Source organism: Anabrus simplex, chromosome X (assembly GCF_040414725.1).
Source record: "Anabrus simplex isolate iqAnaSimp1 chromosome X, ASM4041472v1, whole genome shotgun sequence".
Lineage (NCBI taxonomy): Eukaryota > Metazoa > Arthropoda > Insecta > Orthoptera > Tettigoniidae > Anabrus > Anabrus simplex.
In genome coordinates, this window is record NC_090279.1 from 197,930,262 (window position 1) to 197,950,434 (window position 20,173).

At 37.6% G+C, this 20,173-nt stretch overlaps 1 protein-coding gene and 1 long non-coding RNA gene across 3 annotated transcripts in view; both read right to left on the minus strand.

Annotated features, from left to right (window-relative positions):
• The window catches only part of org-1 (optomotor-blind-related-gene-1), a 231,011-nt gene extending 228,066 nt beyond the window's left edge, over positions 1 to 2,945 (minus strand). For both annotated transcript variants that reach the window (XM_067158842.2, XM_067158841.2), the window contains exon 1: positions 2,903 to 2,945. In XM_067158842.2, the coding sequence (XP_067014943.2) occupies positions 2,903 to 2,918 (16 nt within the window). In that variant the 5' untranslated portion in view covers positions 2,919 to 2,945. The remainder of the gene's footprint in view (positions 1 to 2,902) is intronic.
• A 322-nt stretch (positions 2,946 to 3,267) lies between these two features.
• LOC136886856 (uncharacterized) overlaps positions 3,268 to 20,173 on the minus strand; it is a 28,771-nt gene continuing 11,865 nt past the window's right edge. The window contains exons 2-3 of the long non-coding RNA XR_010861832.2: positions 5,012 to 5,191; positions 3,268 to 3,453 (exon numbers count right to left, since the gene is read on the minus strand). This is a non-coding gene — a long non-coding RNA (uncharacterized lncRNA). The remainder of the gene's footprint in view (positions 3,454 to 5,011; positions 5,192 to 20,173) is intronic.

The window sequence follows — 20,173 nt, forward strand, 5'->3', positions numbered from 1 at the left end:
GCGGCTGTGAGCTTGCATCCGGGAGATAGTAGGTTCGAATCCCACTATCGGCAGCCCTGAAGATGGTTTTCCGTTTTTTCCCATTTTCACACCAGGCAAATGCTGGGGCTGTACCTTAATTAAGGCCACGGCCGCTTCCTTCCAAATCCTAGGCCTTTCCTATCCCATCGTCGCCATAAGACCTATCTGTGTCGGTGCGACGTAAAGCCCCTAGCAAAAAAAAAAATTGCCCTGCGTTTTAATGTACTAAGTTGATAGTAGATAATTCTCTAGATGTTTTTTGAAAATTTGTGTATCATGAAGTTTTCATTAAATATCATTACGTTATATACAAAATTATTTTTTAAGTAATTTTTTGTCAGAAGAAATTGTAAGTCTATTTTAATTCACCATATACTGTATATGTGAAGTATCAACCGCCTATCTCAAAAATAGTACTCAGTGGTGGGAGGGCGAGGTGGGGGCAGTCCCCCCCCCTCAACTTTGTGGAGAAAAATATTTTTATTCAATTTTATTCCCCTAAAACAAGAAAATATCTTAAAGCAATGTATACAAACCCTATTGTATATTGCTTAATTCTTTACTTTAATTTCTCTAAAGATTGGCAGGCTAACTGGCTCAGATGGTTGAAGCCCTGGCCTTCTGACCGCAACTTGGCAGGTTCGATCCTGGCTCAGTCCGGTGGTATTTGAAGGTGCCCAAATACGTCAGCCTTGTGTCGGTAGATTTACTGGCACGTAAAAGAACTCATGTGGGACAAAATTCTGGAAACGGGGCGTCTCAGAAAATCGTGAAAAGTAGTTGGAGGGAGGTAAAAATAATAATATTAAATTAGTAGTATTATTATTATTATTTAAATATTAAATTTAAATTTAATTATTAAAAATTTCGACGCAGCTAATGGTGGAGATTCGGCAGCAGCTTGTAGAAGTGCGATCAGTATCTGAAGGCACAGAACCTGAGTTGTGCTCATGAGTAATTGTTCCTTTGATGAAAGTTTTGTTGTATAGTATCGAATCAAAATCTCAAAAAAACCTATCATTATCGCAGTTAAGTTGTTATTTTATTTATTGTCGTTTTATAAGGCTATTCTGCCCGACCATACATACACCTACATGAAGAGTTAAATATACACTAAATAAGTTATCTACAATTTAATATCTTAAGGTATCACTTAAATGTTTTAATTAACCTAATAACTTAGCTATGATCTAATCCTACGTATGTTATCAATAGAGCCCGGATTTTTATGCATTAATAGGTTAGAATGCAAACTTACTGAAGCGAGTAGCAAGTATAGTCTACCTTCACAACGATTGTGCTATGGGGATTGCATAGACATTAGGGGTACGGTCCATCAGAACCCCTATGATTTATGTTACTCTTGCTACATTATGGAAGAGCGGGTGGTCGACATTTCCTACTAACCAAATTAGTTTGCAATCTAACGTGTTACTGCATAAAAATCCGGGCTTTAGTTATCAATAATTATTATTTATTAACAAGGTTTGACAGAGTTTCTTAAAGCGGAGGTAGTTTGACACGCTCCTAATTTCAGCAGGTAGGGAATTCCAAATTCGACTGGCGGCGACTACAAATGATCTACTGTAACCAGATGAGCGGTGAATGGGAATGTTTAGTACTGAGGTGGTGGATGATCTGGCAGGAATACTAGTGTAGAAGGTTAAAATGTCAACCTTTCCGTCTCTGTTCGCCACAAGACCTATCTGTGTCGGTGCCTATCGCACTTGCTGATCAGAACATTGACGTGAAAAGTCAGCACCTGGTGAAGAGTTTCTCTCCTTCATGCGTGATACGTTCGCTCTGGAATTAAACAACGACACGGCCACTTCCACTTCCACGTGAACCACTTCACAACACAACAGTACGTTTATCACCGTGCATTACTAAGTATAACTAATGTACACAAACCTATGTCTGTACATTCATTTTTATTTCATTCGAATAGTATTGTACCTCTTTGTTCACGAAAAATTCGTAATTGAACCTCTACACTACTGTACCCTATTACAGACATTCGTACACTTTCTCCGCTACACGGAAAACCACAGATTTGTGGATATGTACTTGGTCTCTCGTCTTCTGGGCCCAAAAGCTTATCCAGGATTCTATACTTGTCCATGTAGTGGAGAAAATGTACGAGTTTCCTTATTTGTATCTCGCATGGACCTTGTTTGGTTCGTCATGGTTAATTTTTCTCGTTTAGTGATGTTTGGTAATTTCTCTCTTTTCCCTGGGACCGACAACCTTCATGTTAGCCCCCTTTAAACAACAAGGATAATAATTAGAGTCCGGATATTTAGGTTCTAATAGGTTAGATTGCAAACATACTAAAGCGAATAACAAGTATTCTCTACCCGGACAACAGTTCTGCTTAGAGATTTGCATAAACATTAGGGACCCAGCCTATTAGAACCCCTACAATTTATGTTGCTCTCGATACATTGCGGAAAAGCGGGTAGACAACATTTTCTACTGTGTAAGTTTGTTTGCATTCTAACCTGTTACAGCCTAAACATCCGGGCTTTTTTCCATGTACCATGAAGAGAATGCCAGTAAACAGAACTGCAAGGAAGGAATTTGACAGAAAGGTAAAAGGAAGACGATCCGTGGGAAGGCCACGAAGGAAATGGGATAGATTTAGTTAAGAGCGATGTACTGCTGAGAGGTCATGATTGGGACAAGTTGGTGGAGGAAGAATGGTACAAGGACAGGATGAGGTGGAGGAGGCTCATATACAACACCCGGGAAACTGGAGATGGTTTAGGATGATGATGATGATGATGACCATCAATTTAAGACAATTTGACAAGAATCTTAATTCATGGTTCGCAAGTTCTCTTTTTAAGTCTATGAGTGGAATAAAATGACTTCTACTCACCTTCCATTTCCTTCATGGGGGTGGAGTAGGCTGGGGGTGGAGCAGCGCCCCATTCAGAAAAACAACAGTCAGTGGAGGCAGCGCCCCTGGCGGCGGAAGACGACAGTCCAGGAACGGCAGCGAAGTTGGGATGATGATGCATCGTGCAAACTTCACAACACAACACACGCACAAATAACGAGCGAAACGCTTCCCTTCATCAAACAAGTAACACACTACGGGATTCGAAAAAGTATTTCGAAGTCTTTCAATACTGTAGATTTTAAATCAAGGCACTTTCCTATAGGGCACTAAATCAAAAAGCACTTCACTGATTCTTTTTTTTTTCAAAATCACAGCACAGTTCTTTTAGAAACGGTGTTCTGCCTTACAGACGGTTCTCAAGTAATATAAATTAAAAAATACATATATTTACTACATTGTCATGTTGTTCCATATACGCAAAAATATAATTCCTTACTAAAATTGTGTATTGTTCCACAAATCAAAAATGTAACTCCTTGTGAAACTGGCTCATTGTTCTGGAAGTTCAGGAAAACTGGTAAATTATTCTGAAAATTCAAAATTATAATTGCTTTAGAAACTGGAAAATTATTCTGAAAATTCAAAAATATAATTCCTTATAAAACTGACAAATTGTTCCGAAAATTCAAGAATAAAATTCGTTACTAAGCTAGCAGTGTATATTGTTCTGAGAATTACAAAATATTTGTCTACGAAACTGACGTATTGTTCAAGAAATTCGAAAATATGTATTCCTTGCTAAGCAAAAAAAAAAAATGTTACTGACTTATTATTTTTTATGTTTCCATAATTATACTTGTCTGTATACAAACGTTATTGTACACACTAAACGCACAACGTTGAAAGTATTCTTAATTTTTCTCTTAAAGTAAAAAAATTTTGACCGATACAAAATTATCACAAATTAGCAAAATTATTCTAATTATTCTGATTAGTTACGGGTACCTAACAAATACAAATATTTATAAAGCTGATTCAGACGTGTGTCCTACTAATATCAAACGAACAAATGTTGACGTTATAATTGCAAGAGGCAAACCCATAAACTTGGGATGGCACTGCTTCATGTACTATTTACATTTTGAAAACTGCAGGCACTGGTTTTAGAGTTTGAAAGAAGGAAGAGTCATCTGCGTCTTTGGTCCGCGCCACTCCTAACGTAAATAAACACTCAGGCTAGCAGTGAGCAACACTTAAGCAGAGAGAGTAACTCACATTTCCTGTAACACACGAACATTCATCTTCCACACAATTTATTTGCGCAAATTCACTTCGCGATTGTGTACAGCTATATTTCTTTGTAGACACTTCTATTGAATTGGCTTGTCAAAAGGCAGGCCCGCTAAGCAATAAACACTTATCTCCCACAGATCTGATGTGTCATAGCCTGGATTCCAAACAGGCGACACTAGTGAAATAAACATAATTTTGTGCCCGTGGAAATATTTCAAACGAAAATTGAAGTAATTCATCGATTATCCTACCTCCTTTTGAAATATACAGACTCAACACCTTCCCACTTTATGTCACGTTTTTACGATAAAAGTATTTCTTTTAGGCGTCAAAATAAATTGCTTTATAAATTCTTTAAAAACAACATAATTACAAAATTTCCTCCGACAAATTGATTTAGAACCGAGATTGTAAATAACTGACGAATACAAAATTGATCATTTAAAAATGGACTTATCCTTACAAATGATTTCAACATTTGTTTCCTGTAACTTAACTTATAATTCAGAAGAGAGATTAACTTGAATTCCAATATGATACAAACCGAGGTGATGTTCACATTAGATGTTGCTGATGTCAGAACTGAGTTTGTAATGAGCGGAGTTGTCTGGAGGAGGATATAGACGCGGAAGGTCAATTATTTGTTTAATCCTTCGGTAAATATAGAACGCAAAATATACACGCATATGTTTTGACTGCTAAGGTGATGAAGCCTCATATCTTAAGTGTTACAACGACCTAACAAAAAGTTTAATGCTGAGTGACACTTTTTGCACGTGATTCCAAGGATATCTTTTATGCCTCGATAAGAAATATGTAACTAAGAAAAATATAAGGAATTATAGCTCTTACGGTAAGATGAATGAAGTGTGTTCTTTAAACGTGAAATGGTATACTGGAAACTACTGAAGTACGGTTTTTTAAATTAGAAGGCACAGTGCCAATTTTCATGGCTATCACAGACAGTCGGGTAGCTCCATAGACACGCCTTCTTCTGTCAGGTGTTGGGGCATGACTAACACGCGTGTCAACCTGTAACAAAAGAAAGTAGATTATATTACATATGTAAGTGGAAAATCTGAGAGTGGTGGCGATGATTATTGTTTTAAGAGGAATTACAACTAGACAACCATCCACTATTAACACTGATCAGAGGGGGAAAATAGAAGCTATCCGACACTTCGAAAAATGAAGGTCTCGGCCAAAGAAGGACGTGAAAATGAAAGACTCCCTAGGCCTCGAGTGCTCTAATACCGCCGGGATCGGAAAAGAACAAGAGTTGACCAAGGGAGGTCAGATACGATAGATGAAAATGAGGAGCCTGGCACAAGTAAGTGGAAGCAGTGCCAGGATTCAGCTAAGGGCCCCGTGGTCGCCAACCCACGCTCCGAAGTTGAGAGCCCCTTGGGCCCCTTTTAGCCGGGATACCGTGGGTGTTATTAGACCGCCCCCACCCACAGAGGGAGAAAATTTGAGAAGCCGTTTTCCGTTAATGGAAATAGTGAGAAATCAGCTGAACACATTTCACTGAACAATATATCATTAAAAAAGAGTAAAACTCTGTAGGTTCATGGAAAACAGCCAGTGTTTATAGGTTTACCGATTTTCCTATATATTTAAATAATCGGATAGAGGTTATTCGATTATCAAAAGTATTCGATTATGCCGTCTCTCGCAACACCACAACTCGCTCCTCAAAAAGACCTGCACCAAATTATTCAAAAATAACTACAGCAATGAAAATTGATACCAAAATATCAATTTTATTTAGATGTGAAGTGAACCTGAGATCATATTATGCACAAAATGTGCTTATCATTGAACTTTCTTCACACATTTATTCGACAACAATATATAATTCCAACAATAACTTGATGCATTACCAATCAATCAACTCGGTTTTGAACGAGTTCTCTTTGCGCCAAGGTAATAACATGGTGAACTTACACCAGGCTTATCAGTTGTGCGGTTTGATATTTTTCAAACTTTATTTGAAGAGTTTTTGATTTAATTTTGTTCGTATATTTTCTGGATTGTAATCGAGTAAATTCTTATAACTGTGACTTCAGCATCGGTTACAGAGCATACTTCTGTAGTTACTGAAAACGGCAACCAATTTTAAATACGAATATCAAAGTGATGTACGGTTGTGTTGGTATTTGGCCAGTTAAGCAGCTTATACGTTCATACCTGTCAACTTTACAAAACTAAACATAAGAAGGTTTTGATATGAAAATCAGGAAATACCAGGAGATAAAATTTTCAAAACTGCTTATTCTTCACGTCTTGGGCAATACAGGAGTACTGTGGTATACATTATTACACTTATTATCTCAAAACCCGACTGTTGCTATACGAAGCTACAAGGCTAAAAATTACGCATCTCTGTTCCCTCACAGGAAGTATGTGAGTGAGATGATCGGTCCCTGATAAGCCTCGTGCTCCGGTCATGTACTCAGATGTCATTACGCGAAGTGCAATGCTATTTTTATCAAGTAATAAATTAAAACTCGCCTGAATTGTCTCCAAATAGCTCCTGATATCTCTAGAGAGGTAACTAGTCGCTAACTTTGAAATTCTGTCACTAAATTTACTAGAAAAGACTCCAAATCTAGCGACTCGTCTCTAGAATCGACTAGACTCATGTGAACGAACATAGCATGCAAGAACGAGAGATTTACAATCGATATACGCGTCGCGATATATAGGTTTTAATAAACATCGCACATTCGCGCGCATTTCTCGTATTAATAAACATCGATATTTCATTTGAAAGCGGCCAATGAGCGAAGGACTTCCTGCCATTGACGTACAATGCTGAAATGGCGGTATTTGAGAACAAATGTTTGAAGTTCACCAAAAAATAAGCTAAAATCGAGAGAAATAATGGAATAATCGGGAGGCAGGGCAAGCTGTCAAACCGAGCTCGATAGCTGCAGTCGCTTAAGTGCGGCCAGTATCCAGTAATAGGGAGATAGTGGGTTCGAGCCCCACTCTCGGCAGCCCTGAAGATGGTTTTCCGTGGTTTCCCATTTTCACACCAGGCAAATGCCGGGGCTGTACCATAATTAAGGCCACGGCCGCTTCCTTCCACTTCCTAGGCCTTTCCTATCCTATCGTCGCCGTAAGACCTATCTGTGTCGGTGCGACGTAAAACAAATTGAAAAAAAAGAAAACTGTCAAAACTCGGAAGTACTCCTCCTAAATCGGGTAAATTGGTAGGTACACCAAAAAATAAGCTAAAATCGAGAGAAATAATAGAATAATCGGGAGGCAGGGAAAACTGTCAAAACTCGGAAGTCCCTCTCCTAAATCGGGTAGATTGGTAGGTATGTGCGTTGAACCACGGAGGCAGTAAAATAAAACCTATTAAAAAAATTAGATTCAAATAATCTTACAATGACGAATAATCCATTTGTGTATATGACTTGTATTATTTCTACTTGCTGTAATTGCGTTTATATTAGTTAGTCATAGGATTTACATTTCATTTCAGGGGGCCCGAACTATTATTTTCGCATTCGTTATGGCCCTGGGTCACCTTGTAGTACGCCATTCGTTTGTGTGTCTCTCGACTGAAGAAGACTATCACTGATGTTTATTACTACAGCTGGATGATATTTGAAATTCATTCGGTTATTTTATTCGATTATTAATTCGATTAATCGAATGGAGGTTATTCGATTATTAAAAGTATTCGATTATGTCATCACTACAACTGAATGATGTTTCAAACTCGTTCGATTATTTTATTCGATTATTTACTCGATTATCTAAATAATCGAATCGAGGTTATTCGATTATTAAAAGTATTCGATTGTGTCATCACTACTTACCTTCATCCCACATATATTGAAGGTAGTTGCTGAATCATACAGGACATTGCGATTTGTGATGAGGAATGTAAAGCCCTTTAAACATCTAAAAACCTGTAGGCTATGTACACCTCTCTATATCTCTCTCGTCAGGCCCAAATTAGAATACACAAGCGCTGTATGGAATCCAGCAAACAAAATATATATTGCACACATCGAAGAAATTCAAAAGAGATATTTAAAATACTTACATTTCAAAAAAAACTGTAATTATTCACATACAGCATACAACGAATTTCTCCTAAATTTTGAAATAGAAAGCTTGGAACTGAGGAGACAAAAGGATGACATGAAGTTTCTGTACAAAACTCTTAAATTCTATTATTGACAACCCCGACTTTTTATGCCTCCTGAGCTTCCGTGTGCCCCGCTGTAATGCGAGGACAAACGTACCTTTTCAGAATAAAAAGAGTCAGAACAACCGCTCACAAAAATTCCCCATCTACAGCCTATGCAATGTCTACAACAGTGCAGTTCAGAAAAATAACTTTTGGACTTCTGTGTACCTCTCGACTTGTTTTTACAAGAATTCACCATCTGAGTGAAAACTCTCTAAATAATTTGTAATGCTTATTTGAACCATAAAATGTATTATAAATATTCTACATTAAGCCTTATCCCATAAAAGTAAGTTTAAGTGTTAGAACTAGAAGTAAATAATAGTTTAGATGTGAAATTGCGTTTTTTTATTCTTTATTTTACTCTTTCTTGTAAAGCTGAAATTAGATTAGATATGAAATACTGTTCCTATCTCGTTGTCAATATAATATTAGAACAGTTTAGAGATAATTAGACCGATTCGAAACATTGAAAAAACACATGTAAACATTTACAACTGTAATTGGGTTTAGAAATCATGTAGTGCGCATTAAATAAATAAATGAATTACATTCCCTTCCATAATGTTGATTATTAAGTGGTGGAAATGATCTTCAGGTCCTAAAGCTGCTTCGAGATTCTCAATGAGGATGTTACGGTTTACCCCACCAAACGCCTTCGTATAGTCGATGAATACCGCAAAAGCGCGCCCGTTTGGTTTCCATATTGAATCTCCAATATACTCGAGTACACAGTGCATTGCTTGTACTAGTAGAACACTTCAAGAGAAAGCAAAATTATTAGAACTGCAGTCGTAGTATTGAAAGATGATTTATGACAGTTCTTAGGGAAGTCCGTTTACTGCCTGATTGGGTGGGGAGAAGGTAGTAGTGGTTATGGTTGCCATGGAAACGAGGGTGGCCCCACTGCAGCTGCCACGGAGCTAAGCCTGCTGGTGAGCTCGTGTTGCTTAGAGTTGCCAAACCTGAGTTACGTACAGCAGAACTCAGCGGGCTGAACGAGGCAACAAGTGATGCAGAAGCGAGGGGAACGAGAAATGAATGTGGCAACATCGTGCAATGCTCCTCCCTTCAGCACTATCAGTCAAAACGATTATTTTAATATTACGTGTATAGTATTGGACAGAAATACAAATGTGAAGACAAACAGTTTGAACTTCTGTCACTCGGAGCCTGTTTATCTAGCAGTGTTGCCAGGTCTCCAGAAATTTCAGGAGATCTCCCGATTTTTTTGCAACACACCAGAAAACCGGAAAAAAAAACAAATCTGAGTAAATTTATTCTAATCCAAAGTTAAGGAAAATGAATAATGATGATTAATGGTACATCATATATTTGTGCCCAAAACTCTTTCCTCGTCTCACTGGGTGACGTTTTATTGATAACATCGCTCGTTAGGTACTTCCCCGCATTAACTTTAGGCTCGAATTACGTAATCTCTCCCCTCTTCATCATCCCTGCTGGGGCCTGTTCCACGATCGAACTTTGCAACTTTTTACTTTGCACTTTGCACTTTTCAGTTCAGATTTTGTTCCACCATAACTTTTCAGATTTAGCTTTCCTTTTCATCTGCTAATTAACAAGTATTTACACTAGTTTCTCGGCGTAGAATTTGGTTTAATGATATAAACACGTTACGACGTGAGCTTTTGTTAGCATCAAGTGAGGACGGTGATGAAGAACCCAATAAGAGAACGTACAAAGACGAGATTAATTTTCATAACCTCACTTCGACGGACTTTCGCGAGTGATTTCGTATTACCCCAACACAGGCTGACTATATTCTATATTTTTGAAATGATCAGTCATTTATTGAAACATGCAACAAAAAGAAGTCAATTCCTTTCCGAAAAAGAACAAATTCTTATATGCTTACATTGGTTAGTAAATTGTGTCCAGCTGCACGGTGTAGCACCAATGCATGGGCCATCAAAATCAATTATTTGAAGAACTGTTACCAAAGTCGTAGATATTATAGTAAATGTAATATTTCCTAACAGTACGTTGGCCTGATAATTCACATAATATAGCAACGAAATTTCTAAATGAAGGGCGAATTTCCTTCTGTGTGTTGATGTGTTGACGGTACTCTCGTTAACATTGATGTGTGTCATCATTTGAGAGGTTATCTTTAAAGTTGTCAAAAAGGATGTCGCGTTTCTCCCTGACAACTTCCAGCACAGCCAGCTTCTTGTAATACTAACCTTTCTTTCCCATGTTAAAAACTTAAACGGTACCACAATTAAACCGTCAAGTTCGCCGCGAAAAGTAAAGCATTAAAATCATAGAGTATTAGGTCTATACAGTTTGCTCGTGGAATAAACTCTATCGGATCACTCATTCGCAAAGACTTTGCACTTTGCAAAGAAATTGAAAAGTACAACCTAGATCATGGTGGAACAGAAAGACTTTGCACTTTGCAAGAATTGAAAAGTGAAAAGTGCAAAGTTAAAAAGTTGCAAAGTTCGTTCGTGGAACAGGCCCCTGGTCTGCCTATCGGCAGGTCTTCGCATGAATTATCCACGCTGTTCTGTCTTCAGTCATTCTCTTATCTTCTATTCACCTTTACACTGTCTACTAACTGATACTTCTTCCTTTCACTCTTCAGTTTCCCTTTTACCTTCCCTTCGAATGCTTCGGTTATTAAACAATTTCGTCACAAGCAGTGGCCTAACCAAGTTTTCTTCCGTCTTTGAATGCATTCCAATATCGTCATCCTTCCTTCACCCACTCTTTTTAATACTTCCTCATTCCTTACTTTTTCCTGTCAGCTGATTTTCTCCATCTTCCGCCAGATCTACATTTCAAATGCTTCTAGTCTTCTTTCTTCCTCTTTTCTCAACGTCCAAGTCTCAACCCCATAAAGCGCCACACTCCACACAAAGCACTTCACTGACCTCTTATTTAGAGGTCCACTCAACACTTGATGCGGTAGAGTGGTTAGCTTTATGCCCGGCCGCCTTTGCCCCCAGGAATTAACCTGGTACTCATTTTTGGTGTAGGCTGAGTGAACCTCAGGGCCATGTGCACCTCCGGAAGTGGAAATCTCGTTTCTTAAAATTTACGACTTCCTGACAGGGATTCGAACCCACGTCCTTCCGAGTACGCCTTTACCACCCCGGCCATGCAGCCCCTTCCTTTGCATAGTACGTTCGTTAAATCATCTTATTTACCAAAGCCACTGTTGTTATTATTATTATTTGATTTTCTTCCACTCTTAGTAATTTAATTCCCTTGGAAATTGATTGTTTTCGTTTGGTAGCATTTCAGATAATTAGACTAACTCCTAGACAGTTCGGATGTTTGGATAGTAATAGGTTAGAATGCAAACCAACTTACCTGGTAGGAACTGTCGAGTGTAGCGAGAGTAACATACGTTCTAGTGCTTCTAATAGGCCGGAACCCTGCTGTTTATGCAAACCCCATAGCAGAACTGTTGCCCGGGTAGAGTAAAACTGTTATTTGCTTTACAGTAGCATGTTTGCATTCTAACCTATTACAGTTTTAACATCCGAACTTTTAATCACCAGCATACCTCCTTATTACAACCGAGTTACCCTGTTTCAACGTTTGTAATACTTGAGGTTCAGTGTATGTTCTACGGATTTCAATTTAATTTTCTCCTTCATTTTTTCTTCAGTAAGAATTGTTCTGTTTGTTCTTTTCAATGTAAATGCTGCATAAAACCTCAGTGGCAAATTGTAATTATTAAATTAAATCAACATACTAGCAGAAACTTTAGGCAAATAGAACCTCAATATTAACGCAAGGAAAACAAAAACCATGACAATATATAAATCCAAGAAAATACCTATCACACACATCAAAATTGGCCCTAAAAAAATTGAACGAGGAGCCCTAATAACGAATGATAATCGGAGCATATTGGAAGTCACAAAAAGGATAGCAATAACAAAGAGAGCCTTCCAAGATAAAGAGCATCTGCTGCCCAACAAACATAGATATTCAAACTCGTGAGGCCTTTGCAAAATATTTGTATGGAGTGTGTTTCTGTACGGCTGCAAAAGAAGACTAGAGGCAATTGAAATGTGGATCTGGAGAAGATAATAATAATAATAATAATAATAATAATAATAATAATAATAATAATATTTGCTTTACGTCCCACTAACTACTTTTTAAGGCTGAGGTGCCGGAATTTAGTCCCGCAGGAGTTCTTTTACGTGCCAGTAAATCTACCGACACGGGGCTATCGTATTTGAGCACCTTCAAATACCACCGGACTGAGCCAGGATCGAACCTGCCAAGTTGGGGTTAGAAGGCTAGCGCCTTAACCGTCTGAGCCACTCAGCCCGGCAATCTGGAGAAGAATGCAGGGGGTAAGTTGGACTGAAATGTAGAGCAATACCGAAGTCCTTCCAGAGATAGGAGTAGTAGTAGTAGTAGTCTTTTATTATTTTCCTCCAGATCTACAGTAAATTTTACCCATTTGATCTGTTAAACGAGAAAAATAACAACGCCAGCCCATACATGCACCAGCAGCCTACAACTAAAAGAAAAACACGAGACTCTTGGGCATGCCATGAGGTCCATGAGATACTCCGGAAACGTGACCGAGTTATATCCCTCGCGGAGAATAGAACCCTCACCCATTAATACTAGTGGATTCGGCTTCTAAAAGCTACTTTTATTATTATTACTGTTGCTGGCATACTGTATGAGTGTCAAGCAGTTTCAGCAGACCTTAGGTAAACTAGTGACCAATACTGTTGAGCCAAGATGTGAGTAACTTTTCAATAACAACTCAGAGTCCAGGATGACACATATCCTCAGGCTTGGCAGAATCAGCCCAAACCTTTCCGTGACGTATGTGCCCCACTCCCTGGTGCCATCAGAAACCCCTTCCTAAACTCCCAACTGTTTGCTGCACATATCCCCCTCTTCCCTGGAATCAACCAGTATGAAGGCAATGTATCCTACCCAGAGAGATTGACACGTGACTGCCCTAAATCATATAAAACCCTGGACTCCAAACGGAAAAGGTCTCTTGTAATGTAGCCTCTTAAGAACTACCAACTGATTGAGTTGGCTGTTAGGCGTGAGGCCTCAAAATTTGTAAATAGACTTTAAATCTTCAAATGTAATTAGTGTCAGTCGATTCATAAATACAACATTGGACATCTTCGTTTCATTTGGAATAAGATATATACTCAGACTCGTGGAGGACCTGTGAGGGCCTAGCTTAACAACTCAACAAGCTAAGCACGAACTTGTTAAGCGACAAACTTAACTACCGTACCTAGTGAGAGTCACCACAGTTCTTCGAGAGACAGGAGAAATACGGAGTCTGGTGACTGAAATTGAAAGACGGGAAATAAAAGTTATTGATCACAGTGTGCAATACAAGGAGTTCCTGTGTAACATCACTGAAGGAAGAATTTTAAAAAAAGCAAGTGAACGACCCAGAGTGTCTTAACCGGTTTCTGAGGAACAACTGCAAGACCTACCTAAATGATGATGATGATGATGATGATGATGAAATTAAATTATATTATTATAATTATTCTTTATTATATGTAATTCACAGTTTCATAACTGGGTTCATGTGCTTCTTCGGTGCAATGTACATGCAAGAAGTACCATTTACTACATACGCACATATACACCATACATATCGGTATATACTTACATTGTTGACAAATAAATTTACCATATATTTATGGGATATTTACTATACATAAATAGTCAGAATAATTACTGGACGATTTTCATTAGTCCTCTGTATGTGGTGGATGGTTCATGCCAATAAACTTCCTTACTATATGACAAGTGGCCAGGATTGCTGCTTTTTGTAATTCTCTGTAAGTGAGAGGGTAGAGATTAAGGGCTTCAATGCTTCTGTGTAGTGTCTTTGGTATAATACCATTACATCCAATCACTACTGGAATTATGAAAACATTGTTGAGTTTCCACATGGTTTTTATTTCTGTGGCCAGACCTATGTACTTGGATATCTTCTCTGTATGTGTTTGTTGGAAGTTGTGAGTATTAGGGCATGCTATGTCAATTATGAAGCAGATTTTATTGATTTTATCTACAAAAGCTATATCTGGTCTATTGCAGGTAATAGTTTTATCAGTGAGGATACGTCTATCCCAGTTAGTTTGTAATTTTCACTTTCCAAGACTGACTGGGGTTTGTACTTCCAATATGCTGTATTACAATGGATTAGGTTCTTTTGTCGGGCTATTATTTCTGGTGAATGATTTTTGCAATTTGTTCATGTCTGTAAGTCTGTATTTGCCATTAATCAACAACCTGAGGTTATGTTCTGGATGGTTTCTGGATATGTATTACATCGTCGGCACTGATCTAAATAGACAGAAGGATCATGCAGTTTATATGTACTTTCGTGACAATGACTTTATCTTGTATGGCGAACATGAGGCCCTCTGTTTCTGGGCATATATCTGAGTGCGCCAACCACTCATGCGACGCTTGTTTGTCGATATATGGCTGATCTAACTCATTTGGATACCGTCCATGAAGAGGTATAAAACGATCTTTTCCTTATTTGGGGGAATTAAAATGAAGCTTGAGGGGTGTAAAATCGTTATCTCCTACAACCATTACACTATGTAGCGCATAGAGTTCTTACTTATGTTTGAAGTATTATATTATATTATATTATATTATATTATATTATATTATATTATATTATATTATATTATATTATATTATATTATTATTCAACTCGCCAGTCAATAAACTGACTGTAAATAAGTGTTATGATAACCTCCTGTCTGATCCTAAGAAGATATTTATTTAGACACTGGCAGAGAAATCGGAAAATCAATCAACATGAAGATGGTAGCCCTTATTACAGAAGGAAGAGCGATAAGTCCAATAATTCAAGAGCGGCGTCACTCCTTCAGATGATGACGGTATTGTCTGTCCTGTAACTAATTATAGCCCCCCAACATCTTCATTCTGGTCTGACAATAGCCGAGCAAGTTACTAATGCAGTGTGAATCGCTTTATGAGTTTCGTTTTGACATAAGAGAGGGAAATAATAACTTCTTTTGTTTACCCATGTCTGTTCTTGTAGAAAACACGGCCATCGATCTCACCGTCTCCAGCTTTGAACTTTATAATTAGAAGAGAAGAGATCGGTTATATTTACAACTCACGCTGGTCAAGTAGTTAGTGCGCTTGCTCAATCGTGCCTTAGATCACGGGTTCGACCGCGCACACAACCCCATCATAGCGTTGGCATCGTTTTGCATTTGCCGGAAATGTCTCACATTTTATTATCTGCCCGTAAAAAAACATAGGTTTTAGGTAAATAAAATATAACTAGGGCCCGAATGTTTATGCAGTAATAGGTTAGAAAGCAAACTTACTGAAGCGAGTGACAAGTAGAGTCTACCTGCACGGCGGTAATGTTATGAGGTTTGCATAAACAACAACAACAACAACAATGCTCTATATTCCACCGTCTCCCTACTCTTGCTAACTCACTACCCGATATCGACATATTCAAACCTTTCGCATCCTTCAAACAAAAAATTAAATGATTCCTTTGAAGTCCTCTCCAGGTTACCACTTTCTTCCGTCCCTCCAACCTTTCTTCTTCCTAATTTCTGTAACCGACACTTGTCAGTTATCGTTGTCAATGTTGTTACGTTGTTATTGTTGAAATGGTTAATTTATTGTTGTTACATAATATTGTTGTTTATACCTTTGTTATCGTTTATACTTATTTAAAATTATTATTATTATTATTATTATTATTATTATTATTATTATTATTATTATTATTATTATTATTATTATTATTATTATTATTATTATTATTATTATTATTATTATTATTATTATTATTAGGAGGAGGAAGAGTACCAAATATGGAATATGCTCCTAATATGGAATACCCCAATATTCGCTAAGTTAAACGTGGCAGAGCTGCAAGGAGCAGGTAGAAAGATGCACAAGGAAGCGCTCTGTGGTGGTGAGTTGAGGGAAGTCACTTAAGCTGTGTTCTCTGTCCGTGACAGTCGACCGCGTGATTTTCAGCCTCTAAGAAGTTTTGGGAAGGTAAGAATTGCAGTCCTGTACAAACCAGATCTTACCTAAATTTTAAAACTCTTGTTAGCTGTGCATAGAGGGTGAATTAACTATACAAACCACGTAGTAGTCAAATCTATTTGATGAACTGACATACGTAATTTGTAAGATGGAAATTAAATGTGGCTGTGTGCTTAATATAGAATACTATGGTGTTCCAATTATGGAATAGTATTCCATATTTGGGACCAGATTTTTGCACTATCTATAGACAGTTTTTCTTTCCTTCAGAACCATGGCCAGTCGGAAGGACAATTCGGAGGGGAAAGTACGGAAGAAGTGGAAGGAAGTAGACATGCAGCAAGCTATCAATGCAGTAAGGACAGGGAAAATGGGGTACAAAACCAAGTTCACTGCCAGATTTACGGACTACAGTGCCATGAAATTTCATTTAAAATACGGTACCCACGTGTATTGATAGGGACTTAATCCAGGGTCACCGTGATGGGAAGCCAATGACATCACTCATTCGTCACCGAGGCCAACGAGAGAGACAGGCCGCGGCCCGTTAAAGTCACGTGACAAGTCCAGTCCCAGCAATGGTAGAGTGAAGCCGGTTATTACATGTGTTCTTGCGGTGTTATTGCTAGTTTATTGTGGATTATGGAAGGAAATAACGGAGATTTTGTGTTTATGTGAATATGTTGGTGTTGTGCAACAGTTCCTTACATTCATAGTGTTGTGTGCGGAAGTGTAAGTAAGTATTAATTTACAAAAATGTGTAGGTATATAACCTCAACGTTGTTCACATTATTCAGCAATGTTGGGCTGCAGTACACGAGTTGGATAAATTACAACACCAGTGCTGACGATTTAGAGGTAATGCATTCATATCCTATTTAATTACAGATATATGAAAATGAAAATTTAAGTATTAGATATGATGCTGAAGCCAGGTATGGAGTGGAACAAATGTAAGACTTGTAAATAGCTTACAATAGGCTCACCTTTCACCCTGGATGCAATAAGATATTCCTTACATGAATATTATTGTAAATATAGGCTTAATTGTGCATTAGCCAGTTTCATTAGCAACATTTGATTTATCTGAGTGTGCATATCTTTCCTGCAGTAAGATTTTCAGTTTTTGTCATCCAAGGCTAGTAGGAGACACTATGTTTTATTTAATTTCGAACTGAATAGGGTGGTTCCAAGATAACTTTCAGGAAGGGAGCATAATTTAAGTATTAAATATGATGCTGAAACCAGATTGTAAATAGCTTACAATAGGCCTACCTTTGATCCCGGATTCAATAAGATATTCCTTATATGAATGTTATTGTAAATATAGGCTTAATTGTACATTAACCATTTTCATTAGGTACATTTGACTCATCTGAGTGAGCATCTCTTTGCTGCAATAAGATTTTTAGATTTTGACAAGCAAGGCTAGTAAGATACACTCCATTTAATTTAATTTCTAACTGAATAGGGTGGTTCCAAGACAACTTCCAGGAAGATAACAACATTTAATTATTAGATATGATGCTGAAGCCAGGTATGGAGTGGAACAAATGTAAGGCATGTAAATAGCTTACAATAGGACCAGATAACTTCCAGGAAGGTAGCAAAATTTAAGTATTATACATCATGCTGAAGCCAGGTATGGAGTGGAACAAATGCAAGGCTTGTAAATAGCTTAGCGTAGGCCTACGTTTCACCCTGGATTCAATAAGATATTTCGTACACGAATGTTATTGCGAATATAGGATTACTTGTACATTAACAATTAACATTATTGTGTGTGCATATCTGTACCTGAGTAAGATTTTTAGTGTTTGTTCAACCAAAGATAGTAAGAGACACTGTTTCATTTGATCTGTAGTTCAATAGTATTATTTTAGTAGGTTGACATACCCCTAAATGTATTTTATTTATCACGCTACGATAGTCTCTCGCGTGAACCTGGGGATGCATTCTCTACAGCAAGACCGGCCAAGTCACGTGACATTCAATGTATGACGTGCGCGCCGCGGCCTGTCTTTCTCGTCGGCCTCGTTCGTCACACTTCACCGAAGAAAATATGGATCTTTGAAATGTGGTGCTGCAGGAAAGATTATGTGATCAAATGAGTAGATACCGTAGATGAAAATATACTGAGTCGAACTAGGTCCGACTCATTGGCCTCAAAGAAAGCTAGACCTAGAACTGCGGCAAGAATAGCTCAAGAACTCAGTCAACCTTCGTGCAGTGGTTTGAGCAGAGCTAAGCCTACGCGAAAGGGAAGTAAGACAACAAGAGATGACAGTTCTTCTTCGGATGAAGAACCAATCAGTATAAGCGATGAATCATCTGATCTTGATATAGAGGAACGTGGAAAAGTGGACCCGAGTGATGAAGATGCTACATGCTTCTACTGTGACGGCAAATATTCCCGAGATAGAAGCGGTGAGGAATGGATTCAGTGTTTGGAGTGCATGTTATGGTGCCATACCGAGTGTTCAAGTGCAGAAGGTGACATATTCGTGTGTGAATATTGCAAATAATGATCTTGTATTTTAAATTCTGTTCATGAGTTTCTTATTTCAAACATGTAGTCCATAAACATTCATTAAAACAAGAGGCTTACAAGTAGAATTATAGTATTCCATATTAGGAACACTTGTTTTAGAACAAGAAAAGTGCAGTTTCTATTATATTTTGTAATTTGCAAATATATGAAGTGTTAAATCAGATTGAAAATAAGTTGCTCTAAAGTAGACATATCGTATCAATGTGACATGCATTTAGAATTTTAAAAAGTCAAAAATGAGTTCGTCATTTTTAATAAAATAAAAAGGTATTCCATATATGGCACTCTTCCTTATTATTATTATTATTATTATTATTATTATTATTATTATTATTATTATTATTATTATACAATGACCCCCATAGGCTGTATCTAATATTTAAATAAATAAATATATAAATAAATAAACAGCATAACAAGAATGACAACAGTGTTGCCAACTTATACTTTCAAGATCCGCTAAATACTACTAAAAATCCGCTAAAATTCCGCCAAGAAATCCGATCTCTAATAATAATAATAATAATAATAATAATAATAATAATAATAATAATAGACTAATAATAATAATAATAATAATAATGAAATGGCCTATGGCGTTTAGTGCCGGGAGCGTTCCAGGAAATGTTCGGCTCGCCAGGGGCAGGTTTTTTAATTTGACTCCCGTAGGCGACCTGCGCGTCGTGATAAAGATGAAATGATGATGAAGACGATGCATATACCCAGCCCCCGTGTCAGCGAAATTAACCAATGATGGTTAAAATTCCCGACCATGCCGGGAATTGAACCCGGGACCCCTGTGACCAAAGGCCAGCACGCTAACTATTTAGGCATGGAGCCGGAAATAATAATAATAATAATAATAATAATAATAATAATAATAATAATAATAATAATAATAATAATAATAATAATAATAATAAAAGTAAATGTCTGCACTCATCTGATCTGTGAGTTTCACTGGGATTAACCCTCTGCCTGCGATCCGGCGAGATAAAACTTGTAGGCGTTTTACTGACGGGTGCAAACTAGGTGAATCCCCTACCTCAAGGGCAACACACAGAACAGGCCAGTTCATTAAACGGTCTCCCATCATAGCATAAATATAAATGCTACTCTCTCACAGTTTCATTATCAGTCGTCATTCGTCAACTAAGAGATAAGCACCCTTTCCCCATGCATTACAAATTTATAATACCAC